The following is a 13,691-nucleotide window of genomic DNA, read 5'->3' as shown; positions in this document are numbered from 1 at the left end:
ATTCGCATCAGCGTAGGGCCTGCAGCCCCCCAGGGGGACAGGAACCCTCCTGGAGCCCCCCTGGGGAACAGGACACCTCGGGGAGGGTGGCTCTCATAGGGGCCTCATTGGAGTCTCCGCTGCCGCTGGGTTCACCAGTTTTTCGGACAATAACCGGTCCCGTGCCCGCGGCCCCGGGGGTTCAGGGGTGATGGAGCCCTTGGCGATTCCGGGGGGTTTGGCCCCCAGCATCGCAGCGGAGCGGGGGCACTGGATCTCCGTTGTCGCCCCCGGTCCCAGGGGGTGCTTTGGGTGTTTTCCCGGTCCCGTTTCCCCCCCCCAGGGCCCCCCCCGGCCCCGGGAGGCGGCGGCGGCCCCGCCCCGCCCGCGCGTTCCCGCCAGCGGCGGCCAATGGGCGCGCGCGGGGCGCGCGCGGGGCTTTTCCGCGCCAAACTCCAAAGCCCGCGGAAAGCGCGCGCGGCACCGGCTCCAGCACCGCGCCCCGGTGAGTCCGCCGGGAACCCCCAGCCCCAGCACCGCACCCGGTGAGTCCGCCGGAACCCCCCCCCCAACCCTTCCATTACACCCCGGTGAGTCCGCCGGGACCCGCCGAGCCCGGCACCGCACCCCGGTGAGTCCGCCGGGATGCCCCAGCCATGGCACCGCCGGGTGGCACCGGGAGCGGGAGGACAGCGAGGGGCGCGGGGCTTTCCTCGTCCTGCCGGGCGCTGCGAGAAGCGGTGGGAGCGCTCCGCGGTGCCCGGGCGGTGACAGCTGGGTCGGGTTCCCCGGAGGGGACGCGTCGCTCGGGGCTGCGACAGCGGGACCGACCCCCGCCCCTGAACGGGCCCGCGGGAGGGGGTGTGGCCGTCAGGGGCGGTGCCGGCGGCACCGGTGCCCTGCGGGCCCGGGGAGTGGCATCGCCGCGGGGGGTGCGCGGGGATGACGCGGCCGGGCTGGGGCGGGTCCGGGCGCGGCGGGGGTCGCTGACGCCCCGCGGGTCCCCTCCTGTGCCGGGGCGGGTGTGCGGCGGAGGGGCCGCGGTGCGCCGGGAGCGCGGGCGGGGGCCGGTGGCGGCCCCTTTAAGACCACAGGCTTCCCCCCCTCCCTATTTATGCATTCTTAATTTGCATAATCGCGCGAGACTTTCCCCGTGGGCGCGGCGGGCGGGTTTCAATTGTGGCGCGAGATGCGGCCCGGCGCGAGCGGAGCCGTTAGGCTCCCGCGTGGTGGGGGCGGGGCCAAGCCCGCTCAGCCAATCAGCGGCCGAGCCGGCCGGGCCGGCGGCCAATGGCGTGCGGCGGGCGCGTGAGGGGGCGCGGCCGCGCGCGGCGGGCCCGCCCCGCCGGTGCCGCCGCCTGAGCGCGGTCCCATTCCCGGGGCAGCGCCGGCGCCATGTGGATCCAGGTGCGCACCATGGACGGCAGCCAGACGCACCGCGTGGACTCCCTCTCCAAGCTCACCAAAGTGGAGGGGCTGCGCCTGCGGATACACGAGGTGTTCGGCGTGGAACCGCACCGGCAGCGGCTCTTCTACCGCGGCAAGCAGGTACCGGCGCGGCGGGGGGGATTGACAGCCTCGCAGCGGCAGCAGAGCGGTGCCCGGACACCGCCAGCCGGCCCCGACGGATGTTTTAATTTATTTATTTTTAACGGCGTGGAAATGAGGGGGTTTGCTGCCATCTAGTGATCCCCGGCTCCCTCCCGCGCTGCTCCGTCCGTGGGTTTGCGAGGAGAGGTGCCAGCTGCCGAGTAACCTTTATTCTTACTTTTCTTTGCTGTTTTCCACCTCATGTGTTGCTCGTCCGCCTTGACATCTTCATTATGAAGCGTCTGGAAATTACCAGTGATTTTATGGTCTTTAAAGTGCTTAATGGTTTTGAGCCTTGCGAGTTTCACCGCTCTGAAAGGCGTAAAGATCTCATTTTTCTTTGTAAATTGGAAAAAGCAACTCATAATTTTGAAGTTCTTCAGCTCTGATATCAAATTCTCACTAGGTACAGGGCGCTCGAGTGGCTCAGTGCTGTATTATGTTCTCAATAATACGTTTACAATTGCTGTTGTACGACTGTTGTATTCCCTGTGAGTTAATAATTTAACTAAATTAGCACTGAAGTCAATCAAAACCATTTTAAAATACAATTGCTATATTCTGCCTAGTCCTATGCTCGCAAGCTTTCATGATAGAGAAACTCCCGATCTGGTATTTGATTGATCACAGAATTAATTTCAGGAAAAACAGTGGGATGCTGAGTTGGCTGCAGATGGACAATTTTTTCTAGCTGCTTTTCTTTCTGTTTTAGGCAGTCTTGAGCTAACTGTACTCTGTAATTAGCAGGTGTGGCTGTAGAACATGGAAATACACCTGGACTAGCCTCAATCTAAGCTCAGGTACCAGCTCTAGCATAAAAAGAGGCCAGTAGGATGGTGTAACCCACCTTTCTGTTGGGTTGTTGTAGACTTGGATACATTAATGACCCATTTTGTTGTAAATCGAGTGGTAAGGGGGGGTTGGTTCAGGGCAGGTGCCACCTGTCAGCCTTTCCCTGAAGTCTGTGCAGGCACCTGGGGTTAAAGAGATTTTCAGAGGTGAAAAGGGGTTCCTACAAAGGGAACCCCTCCTCCTGCAGTTCCAGTGCTCCTTAGTTCAGGCAGGAACGTGACCCAGTCTCTCTAAGGCCTTGTTCCCATTGTGCTTTGTCTGGATGTTGGAATCCCTGCAAATGTTCCATTTCTTTCTAACATTTTTCAGTGGGGTTAGAAAATTAGCTGTTAGTTAAAACCTGCCTCCTTTGTTCAAGGTTTGTCCTCAGTCCCGGGCTCTTCTTTCCAGCTCTGCTTTGAACTCCTGTGGTTTCCTGTCCTGTTCCTGTGCTCTTCCATTTCACTTTGCACCTGTTGTCACTGGTGTCTTCTTGCTGCTGTTGTTCCCATGTTTGTGACACTGTATCCTGGCTGAGAAGAAACAACCAATTTCTGGCGTGTTCTTATGCACCTCGAGGAGTTTTCATCTCTAAACCAGCAAAACGCTCAGACCTCTTCCTGTGCAGTCAGATTTCCAGGGATTGTTCCATAGCCATTTGATGCCATAAATCAGAATTGAATTATCATAGTGATTCCTGTGAAGTGTAAATTTTTGTGGTTTTGCCCTGCTTCCCCCTGATAGAGAACAAAGCTCCAGGGATTGCTTTTTCTGGTGGTTTAGGCTGGAAAGGGATGATCATTTCCTGTATAATTTCTTAGTCAGACCTTAAATATGTGGGGAAGCTTGTCTGAACTTCTGACTGCTCCGTGGGCTCCAGCATTACATGTTAACTCTAAAATGGTTGTGCTCCTTAGAGCTCTTGAGAGGTTATTGAGGGACCTCTTTCTTCCTCTGCACATCTCTTTTTGCAGGGGCAAGGTCTTGATTTGACTACAAACCCTGCCAGACTTGCCAGATAAACTCTTTAGAATTAGAGAGAGTGTGAAATTGGGACACGTCTGGCTACGCTGAAGAGCGATTGGGTAGTTTCAAGTTGAATTGAATCTTTTTTGATTTTACTTTCAATGGAAAAAATGCGTGTTTGCTGGGAGAAGAGCGTGTCATCAACTCTGGCTTCTACTTAATGCTACGATTAATGGAGATGGTGTAGCAATAATCTGGATCACGCACAATTAAAATATACAGACAATCTGCTTTAGCATTTGGGATGTGTCTGGATTGAAGAAATAATTTCCCTTTGACTCTGTAGGTAACGTGGAATTATCTTTCAATCCTGACGGGAGTGTGGGGGGACGTTTCTAGGGAATGTGCTGCAAACTTTTCCAGATCTAGAGGCTGGGTAGTGAGTCCGGAGCAGCATGGAAGAAGCCTTGCTCCTTCAGATTGTGAGATGACTGAAAAAAAAAGCATTTAAATAGCAGGACTAAGAGAGGAGAAGGGCCCAGATGTGCTGATAAAGGTTCTGAAGCCACGTGGTGGATGTTGGCGGGCAGAGGCGCTCCGAGCGCCATGGGAGGCGCGGGCGCAGGCGATGAATGACCGGGCAGCTTGGTGCTTTCCCTGCAGATGGAAGATGGTCACTCCCTGTTCGATTACAGCGTGGGGCTGAACGACATCGTTCAGCTGCTGGTCAGACAAAGCCCAGCCGTGCTGCCTGCTGGGAGCAAGGAGAAGGACTCGGAGCTCTCGGACACCGACTCCGGCTGCGGCTCCGGCCCCAGCGAGTCCGACAAGAGCTCCCACAACGGGGAGGCTGCCCTGGAGCTGGAGGGACAGCCCAGCACGGCAGCTCAGCCCGACTGGAGCGACCCCTGCTTCGGCCTCTACAAGGTGGGTGCTGGCACACCGAGAGCCCTCAGACCTGCGCCTTGCCAGGGGAATTGTTCTCTGTGGTGGAGAATTGCTGAAAATCCTGCGCGCTCCAATTGTGTGGGTAGTTCCTTTCTTCCTCTCAAACCCGCCAATGACAAAGACAAAAATACCAACCGACCCACAAACCAATTCAGTGCAACATGCTGTAGGTCAAAATACTTAATTTTTTCATTTTGTCCTTTGAACTAAAACTACAATACATTAATTGATTTAAAAAAAAAAAAGTATTCAGAGTGTCTGGTTTGATTTTTTACAAATTTTCCCAATATTTTTGCTTGGAGTCACTACATTTGTCAAAGCTGAAACTTTCTTGAATGAACAAAAGAAAATCTCAAGCAGCTGTTCGGAATAATTTTATTTCTCTGTTTCAATGGGTTTTATTACAGATCTAGTGATGTCTTTGCCAAGTTATAAGCAAGACACTTTGAAACTCTATTACAAACTAACCAATAATTGTTTTGGCTTCCTGACGAGGCTGGGTTTACATGTGCTAGCGTAGAATGGATTTATAACCTTACAAATTCAACCTAAGGAGACTGTAGGGCTGCACAACAGGATCAGGAAAGGAGAGGAACTATTAATTTTTAAGGTGATCAGTTAAATATCCTGATAATGGTGCAGTTCTCGAGATGGTTAAATCTTCAAGTAGATTGGAAATGAATGCCTAATTTGCAAATTCCTTTTGCTGAGCTGTGCTCTTTTGCCCTGTGTAGATCAATGACTTGGTGGATGCTCGGGACACGGACATGGGAGCGTGGTTTGAAGCCACAGTTGTGAATGTAACCAGGAAAAAACCCACCAGTGAATCAGCTGAGAGCCGCACAGATCCTGACCAGCCCACAGCTGTCCCTGAAAAAGATGTAATTTATCATGTGAAATATGATGAGTGAGTTTTGTTTTGTTGCCTTCTTGGCCGATAAAGTAATTTGGGTCGTGATGTTAATGGGAAGTTTTACTGCAGATATTGCACAAATTAAAACAGGGCAGTGACATAATAATTGTGTCATTGGGCCCTGGCAACTGTAAGGTTGTTTTGCAGTTGGAATTCCAGGGGGCTGGAATAATGTTTTTATGGATACCAGCGTTTATAGGAAATGCTGGTGTCCAAGTGTTAAAGGGAGGCAATGGTAGGAAAGTCAGACTGGTGGTTCTGGCTGCATCTGTGTGGGAGGAGATTTTATCCTTGACGGTATTCTTGTCTTGCACAGCAAAACCAACCTGTCAGCATAACATGTGTTCCTCCTGAGAACTGATGCTGATTGTGATTTCTGTTGTGTCCCTCCCCTCAAGCTATCCAGAGAATGGGGTGGTGCAGATGAGCTCGGCTAACGTGCGGGCTCGGGCAAGGACCATCCTCAAGTGGCACCAGCTGGAGGTGGGGCAGGTGGTGATGGTCAACTACAACCCTGATGAGCCCAAGGAGAGGGGCTTCTGGTACGATGCTGAGATCCTGCAGAAAAGGGAAACAAAAATGACCAGGGAGCTCAATGCAAAGATATTACTTGGGTAAGCTGTTCGTGTGGAATAAACTGAATTCTTCTTTCAGCTTTCTGAGGTCTGAGTGACTCTGCTGGCAAAAAAAGGTGCAACAGTAGTGCTGGGGATAGATGAAAAGTGGCCTGTGCTTTTTGGGTGATTAACTTCAGCATTTTGCAATTCTGATTAACTTCCACTGAGGAATTGGATACTTTAAGGAATGCTGATCCATGGATTCACTTAATGCTGAAAGGATGCAAAGCTCCATATTCACCATGAGGCAAATTATTGTTTATATGTTAATTATCTATAATGGCTTTACAAAAACTGCAGTGTAATATTTTGTGGAGATAGGATGATATAGAATGAACTCTCACTTTATAAAAGTGATGAAAAAATATTTCCATTCTCTCCTGAAGGAGTCTCTCAACTTCAGGAATAAAATTATATATTCTTTTAAAATTTTAGGTAATTCTCACAGTTGTCAGAATATTGCTCCTTTTTCCTCTCACCACAGTGATTTTGACTTTTTAAACTATAAAATTTGAGAAGCATTAGTTTGAAATATATTTGGGGACAGGGAGAACGGTCTCTCTTGATAATTGAAATGCTGCAAGTGCCTGGATTCTCCCTGAGACAAGATGGGGTTAATTCTAATTGCATGAAAATGATTTGATTTTTGATACCAGAGCAGTCTGATGCATGCACAGCTGTGAACTCGAGCTGTGGGATACTTCCCAACTCTGATCTTTCCTCAACTTCTTCTAGGGAAGCTGGTGATTCCTTGAATGACTGCACAATTATATTAGTGGATGAAATCTATAAAATTGAAGAGCCGGGCACTGCTTCTCCCATCAGTGCTGGTACCCCAAAACGTGAGTCTGATGTTCTTGCATGTGTGTCTTACTTTGTGATGTCCTGCCAGTTGTCTCTGTGAGGATCAAAGGTTTAAGGGTTTTTCCTAGACATGTTCAGTTGTTCCTTTGTCCATTTCTGGTGGATCTTGCTGACTGTGGTTTGTATTTGCCCACAGGACAGAGTGGACCTGTGTGTAAGGCCTGCAAGGACAACCCAAACAAGACCTGCAGGGTCTGTGCTTGTCACATCTGTGGGGGGAAGCAGGATCCAGATAAGCAGCTCATGTGTGATGAGTGTGACATGGCCTTCCACATCTACTGCCTCAACCCTCCCCTCAGCAGAATCCCAGATGAGGACTGGTAGGTTCTGAGGAGGTGTGTGGGGTGTCACAATTACATCTAATTAGGAGCAGGGATGTGGGTGTTTTGTCTGGTTTTTTTTTTTTTGGTAAAAATTCATAGCTTTTCTTGAGCTTAATAAGAGTAGGTTTTAAGCCTGTGGCTTGCACACTCCTGTTCCTAGTTTGGGGATCTGATGCCTTTTTTGTGTACCTACCTAAGGCCAGGGCTTGGAGCAACCTGGGATAGTGGAGGGTGTCCCTGCCATGGCAGGGCATGGAATGAGATGAGCTTTAAGGTCCTTCCAACCCAAAGCAGCCTGGGATCCAAAGAGGAGCAAATGAGAACTTGATGTTGGGAGGCTTCAGCTGTGCAATGGCTTTTGTGGGCCACTACAGGCTGGCCCCATCATCAGATCAGGCTGGTTTGTACATGAGGTGTGTACAGTGAGAGGTGTGGATAGTGAAATGCATCTTTCAATAGACACAGTTAGGGAAATGCCCTGGTTTATTCCCTCTGGCCTGTTTCAACACTGTATGCAATTATTTTATGACACAGCTGTTTCCTGACACATTTGCAGTGGCTGGTGCAAGGACAGGAGCTGTTGTAGGTCAAATTCCAGTATGGAGATTGTTTCCATGTCCTGTCTGGTTTCACATGGGGAAATTGTAACATAACTGGAGGAAATGCTCCTAATTGAAAGCTTTGCTACTTGTTAATTTTTACTGACTGTAGGTATTGCCCTGAATGTCGAAATGATGCAAGTGAGGTGGTTTTAGCAGGAGAGAAATTAAAAGAAAGTAAAAAGAAACAAAAGATGGCATCTGCTAATTCCTCCTCCCGGAGAGACTGGGGCAAGGTCAGTCCAAAGCTGTTTTACTTGGAATTGTGTTTGTTCCTTTGGGCTCTTGGCTGATCCTGCTCTCTGCCCAGGGCATGGCGTGTGTTGGGCGCACCAAGGAATGCACCATTGTCCCCTCCAACCACTATGGACCAATTCCTGGCATCCCTGTTGGCACCATGTGGAAATTCAGAGTTCAGGTATGAAGCTGAATCCTAGCCTTGACCTACTGTGGGGAAAAATGGGAATGATCCAGCTCCTACAAGAAACCTGAAACAGTTAATGTGTCACTGGATATATGGAAGTGCAGAAGGAAAAGAATTCTGGCTTTGTCTGGATCAAGTGTTTCATAACTAATGCTGTATTGTTGGGCCCATCAAGTGCTGGTTTATTTTGTTTTAGTGCTCTTTTTGGTAACTCAAAAACCCCAAAGCAAGCAGATTTGTTCCCGGTAGTTTGTCCTGGGGGTGTGTAGTGTGCCCTGGCAAGGGTGTCTCAAATATCCACATATATGAAACAGAAGGTTTCTCATCCTGTTAGAAAGTTGGGGCAGAAAAATGCATTGGCCTATCCAGATTTTGTTTTCAAGTGTTGAGGGAAGGTTACTATTACAACTCTTTCAGAACCTTATGCAGATATTTAAAATCTGCATTATTCCTAAATACCTGGAGCCTCTTAATAGGCAATTTCAATAAGAAATATCCAATTTGTTAGATTTGCACCACAAACCTTATCCATGTGTTCAATCTACTGATACAGCCAGTGCCTTATTTTTTTAGATGCATTTTTATTTTTCTTTCTTCTGCCTGGAGCTTTTTGGAGGATGATGGTGAGAGCAGCTTCCCCCTTTGATGCATGGAAGGCAAATGTGAAATAGCACGGTTGATTCAGCTCCAAGCCCAGTGCTGTGTGGGGCCTGTTGAGAGCAGGTGCCTCCAAACCTGATTTTGTCTCCCAGGTGAGCGAGTCTGGGGTGCACAGACCCCACGTAGCGGGGATCCACGGCAGGAGCAACGATGGGGCCTATTCCTTGGTGCTGGCAGGAGGATATGAAGATGACATTGTGAGTGGATTCTGATTATTTATGCACAGACCCAAACAAACTTGTTCAAACTCCACACCAAACACTTGCCCAGCTTCACCCATTTCCTTCAGAAGCAAACGAGGCAAGAAAAAACTGCAGCAATCTGTGCCAGCCTCAGCCACAAGATCATCCAAACCCAGTTTAATATCCCACAGGATCATCCAAACCCAGTTTAATATCCCTGTGTCAGCTTTTGATGCCAGAGTTCTGACTTTTCAAGGTCTGCATTACACCCACATTTGGAACAGTCTCGTGGGCTGTGCTGCCAGCAGCTCCTGTGTGAGCCTGGGCTGCTCAGGGGTGTGACAAGACAACATTGTCACCTGGGCTTCTCTCCTGGCAGCCTGAGGGAGAGCCAGAGACTGGCCCAGTCTGGGAGCTTAAATACAGGAAGCATCTTTCCTTTTTGAGAATGCCCTGCTAAACCTGCCTGGTTGAAGAACTCTCCTGCTTTTGTTGAATTCTTTTTGTAACTGTGTGAAAACCATCCGTGTTCATTTCAGGATCACGGGAATTCCTTCACGTACACAGGGAGTGGGGGGAGAGACCTGTCCGGGAACAAACGCACGGCAGAGCAGTCCTGTGATCAGAAACTCACCAACATGAACAGGTTGGCAACCTCTGTGCTCCATTCTACCCTCAGTGTGTTAGCACAAGGGCATGCTGGGGCTGTTGGCATCCAGGGAGACTGGCTGAGCTTCAGAACAAGGGCCAGAATTGGGTCTGGGCTGAGGTTTAGGCTGCAGATCAGTGGAAGAATGGGAATTCTCCTTTGGGACAGAACTATGAGTGGGGTTGGTGTCACATGCCATACTGGCTGAAGCTTAAGGAGCAGAGCAGTAAATTGGTGTAGGAGTTCTGCTCTTTCCTGGAGACCTCTGCAGCCACTGGTCACCTCAGGAGACCAGACCATTAGTAATTCTGAGCTATCACTCTCACAGATAAGCCTGGATTTGAGTGGAGGAAGTGATCTGGGCTGGACAGATAAGCCTAGATTTGAATGGAGGAAGTGATCTGGGCTGGTGCATGAGCGTAATGCCACGAATCTGTCTAAAATGTGCCCCCATCAGGAGGGTCCCTGAGCGCAGAGGTGTCAGTGTCACACAGGTTAGGTGGCAGTGCTGCACTCAGGCAAACACAACTGAGCTCTGGCCTCTCCTGCAGAGCCCTGGCTCTGAACTGCAGTGCCCCCATCAACGACAAGCACGGAGCTGAGGCCAAGGACTGGCGGGCGGGGAAGCCGGTGCGGGTGGTCAGGAACGTCAAGGGAGGCAAGCACAGCAAGTATGCTCCTCTGGAGGGCAACAGATACGACGGCATCTACAAGGTGAGGAGGGCTGGGACTCGCTGCCTGAACCAGGAAAAGCAGATGTGCTTATGGCCAAGGGGCTTGTATAGAGTGTGATGGACTTGTTCTGGCTTTTTCAGGTTGTGAAATACTGGCCTGAGACAGGGAAATCTGGGTTTCTAGTGTGGCGTTACCTGCTTAGGAGGGACGATGAAGAACCTGCTCCGTGGACCAAAGAGGGAAAGGACAGGATGAAAAAGCTTGGCCTGACAATGCAGGTACTGCCCTGGGGCATCACCTGGACTCTGAACTTGATGGACAGCAGGGATTTTTCTGTTATGTGTTCTTACTGAGGGTGATTCTTAGCTAAAAAATGAGACTAAGGGGACATAAATGCTTCCAGTCTGCTGGGTTGTTTGTTTTTATACATCAAGAGGCTAAAAGGACAAAACTCACTTTACTTCTGGTATGGAATTTCTATAGGCTGTGAAGTGCTTCCCTATAGCAGAGATCTGTTGCTTAAAATAGATTAAAAGTGCCCCTTGGGCAGTTCTCCAGAGGTCACTCTTGGACCTCTTGGTCTGCAAGACTGACCCAGTGTGTTTGCATTGAATGCTCTTTGTTCTGTTTCCCTGCAGTATCCTGAAGGATATTTGGAAGCTGTTGCAAGCAAAGATAAGGAAAAAGAAAATAATGGAGATGATGAGTTTGATACCCCGGGGAAAGGGAAGAGGAAAAGGAAATCAGCAGGTTTGTGGAGTAGGCAAGTGGATATAGAAAGCCTTGGAGGTTTTTGTGCATTTTATTTGGTTACACTTTTCTGGTGGTTTTTTTGTTTTTAAAAGAATCTTTGCGTTTTCTTTCAGGTGGGGAGGAAACACCCGTCACCTCTCCAGCAGGGACTCCAAAGAAAACTAAAGTTGAGCCATACAAGCTGACATCCCAGCAGAAATCCCTTATAAAAAGTGATGAAGCCAACGAAAAACTGTGGAATGAAGTCCTAGAGGCTCTCAAAGATGGACCTGTATGTTGGGCTTTTCCCCCAGCTGTAGTTGTACTGTCCCCAGACACAAACCCTTGGCTGAGTTAAAGAACAGCCTCGGACCTAAAATAATCTTATTTTAGTGTAAACACCCACAGCAGGTTTAATGGGACAGATTTTGCATGTTAAGATTTGTTGAGAATCTTTCTATGACCAAAGTAATCCCTTGCATTTAATGGTGGGGATTTGGGTTAATTTACGTGTCTTTCAGCACTAAGTTGATTCAAATGTTCTCTTTGCAGAAATTTCTGAATAAAGTGGAGGAGGCCTTTCTTTGTATTTGCTGTCAGGAGGTCGTGTTCCGGCCGGTCACCACCGTGTGCCAGCACAACGTCTGCAAGGTGGGCTGGGCTCTTGGGGAGGATTTGTGAGGGTGGTGAGGCCCTGGAATGGAATTCCAAGAGCAGCTGGATCCCTGGCAGTGCCCAGGGCCAGGCTGGATGGGATTTGGAGCACCCTGGGAACTGTGGGAGGTGTCCCTGCCATGGCAGGGGTGGCGCTGGGTGGGGTTTAAGGCCCCGGCTGGAATTCCCTGATCTCTGCTGGTCCAGCTCTGACCTGGGAACCCTCGGGGCTGTGCCAAAGGAGCCCAGCTCCCTGTCCCTGACCCCTGCTGGCTTCTGTCCCCCAGGACTGCCTGGACAGGTCCTTCAAGGCCTCGGTGTTCAGCTGCCCCGCGTGTCGCTACGAGCTGGGCCGCAGCTACAGCATGGAGGTGAACGAGGCCCTGCAGAGCGTCCTGGCCCAGCTCTTCCCCGGCTACGGCAGCGGCCGGTGATCCCCCAAAGCACTTCTCCCTCCCTCCCCAAACCTCCCCTGGGCTTAATTTAAAACAACAAAAAAAAATTAGTCTGTGTTCCTCCCACCCCCAGCAAAAATGGTTTTAAGTCTTCCTTGTTTTTTTTTTTAAAAAAACCCTCTAAACTCCAAGGATTATCCTTTTGTATGTTCGTGGATTTTGTTTTTGTTCTCTATGTTGAACTTTGCATTTTTATAATTTTTGTTTTCATCCCCTCAAACCTGTCATTCATCAGCACAGAATTATTTGTTTCTAATGGACTGAAAGTGCTTCCGGTGAGGCTGCTAATGATGAGGAAAGTTCTCAGAGTGCCCCTGTGCCCCCTTTATTTTTATTTTTTATTCCAAAAATGGCTTGGTTGCTAGAACAATCTTCACTGTCTGGGGATTTGGCCATCAAGGTAGACTTGTGCATCACCTTGGCAGCATTTTGATACTCAATTTGTACAAGATGGTTCCTGGCTTTTGTACCACAAGTGGGTTTTTACTATTTTTTTGTAAGAACTGGGTTTTATACATTTGACAAAAAGCCATTTCCTGCTAACTTTGTATCTCAGAACCAGAAGGCTGCTTGCTTTAGAGCCAAGTGGTTGGAGCAATATGAAGTACTACCTCACTGGACTTCTCTTAGGGAAGGATTTGTTCAGCCAGGTGCTGTCCCCTGTCCCAAAATGCCATTGTGGAATATCCTAAAGCCATTCTTAAGTGCCTTTTGTCCTTTGCTGGAAGACTGGGCTCTGAATCACCATCAAGGTCTCCTTTTTTTTTTCATAAGCACTGAATTGTTGGGACTTGCCAGCCGGATTTTTTTGGGAGCGTGGATCACTGTAGCTGTGTGTGATTAGTGGGGATTTACAGAGGATCAGGTTTCCTAGTTATAGGTGTATTGGGGAGTTTTTTTTTTTACTTTGTCTCGCTGCATTTCTACCTGGAAATGAAAAATAACCAATTCTGGCTTTTTGTAATGAACCATTTTATATTGGCTATGCCTGGAGAAGGCTCCCTTGGTTTTCCTCTACCATTACCAAAGTTTGCAGTTTGATACCTCAGCAAGACAGGGATGTTTATAATCACACTTTTCTGCAGACAGACTGGAACAAATGTGCCTACTATTGGTTTGCTCAACTCTTACCCTTTGGAAAGTGATTATGTTAATATGTTAGGGAAAAAGACCCCGCAACATTTTATAAATTTTTGGTGAATTTGTCAATTTTTTGTATAATGTGCAAGTTGATGTTCTCAAAATAAATATCTTTTCAAATTAATTGTTGACTGTTCTTCAATTCTTTCGATCCAAAGTGAATTTTCAGGCCCAATTCCTTGTGCAGGAATTTGAAATTATGTCCCATTAAGCCAAGCCTTTTATTTTTCTAAGGGCTGTGATTTTCATTATGATTTTTCACTGCAAATTTGGAAAATCCTCATTTGCTGTTCTTCAACATAATTGCTTCTAGGCACTAGTGAGGGCATGTGTTATATTCAAGATTCCCCAAACTTTTCTTTTAACTTGCATTAGATTCCCACTGCTCCAGAATCCAAATATCAACTGGCAGTTAGAATTGTTTGTCCATTTAATGAATAAACTCCAAAATTGTTGCAAGTGCCAAGTCCTGCATCATATTTGAGGTGCT

General features: G+C 48.7%; 1 protein-coding gene across 1 annotated transcript; it reads left to right on the top strand.

Annotated features, from left to right (window-relative positions):
• The first annotated feature begins 1,310 nt into the window (after positions 1 to 1,310).
• Positions 1,311 to 12,740, top strand: UHRF1 (ubiquitin like with PHD and ring finger domains 1). Its single transcript, XM_031507131.2, has 16 exons — positions 1,311 to 1,527; positions 4,030 to 4,293; positions 5,049 to 5,221; positions 5,626 to 5,841; positions 6,580 to 6,686; positions 6,845 to 7,028; positions 7,743 to 7,866; positions 7,941 to 8,048; positions 8,807 to 8,911; positions 9,436 to 9,542; positions 10,097 to 10,259; positions 10,361 to 10,498; positions 10,859 to 10,970; positions 11,087 to 11,244; positions 11,505 to 11,603; positions 11,894 to 12,740. Exons 1-16 carry the CDS (start codon positions 1,375 to 1,377, stop codon positions 12,038 to 12,040), a joined length of 2,358 nt encoding a protein of 785 aa, XP_031362991.1. The 5' UTR covers positions 1,311 to 1,374; the 3' UTR covers positions 12,041 to 12,740.
• The last annotated feature ends 951 nt before the right edge of the window (positions 12,741 to 13,691 follow it).

Source organism: Lonchura striata, chromosome 28 (genome assembly GCF_046129695.1).
Source record: "Lonchura striata isolate bLonStr1 chromosome 28, bLonStr1.mat, whole genome shotgun sequence".
In the NCBI taxonomy this organism is placed as follows: domain Eukaryota; kingdom Metazoa; phylum Chordata; class Aves; order Passeriformes; family Estrildidae; genus Lonchura; species Lonchura striata.
This window is presented reverse-complemented; position numbering and strand designations above follow the sequence as displayed.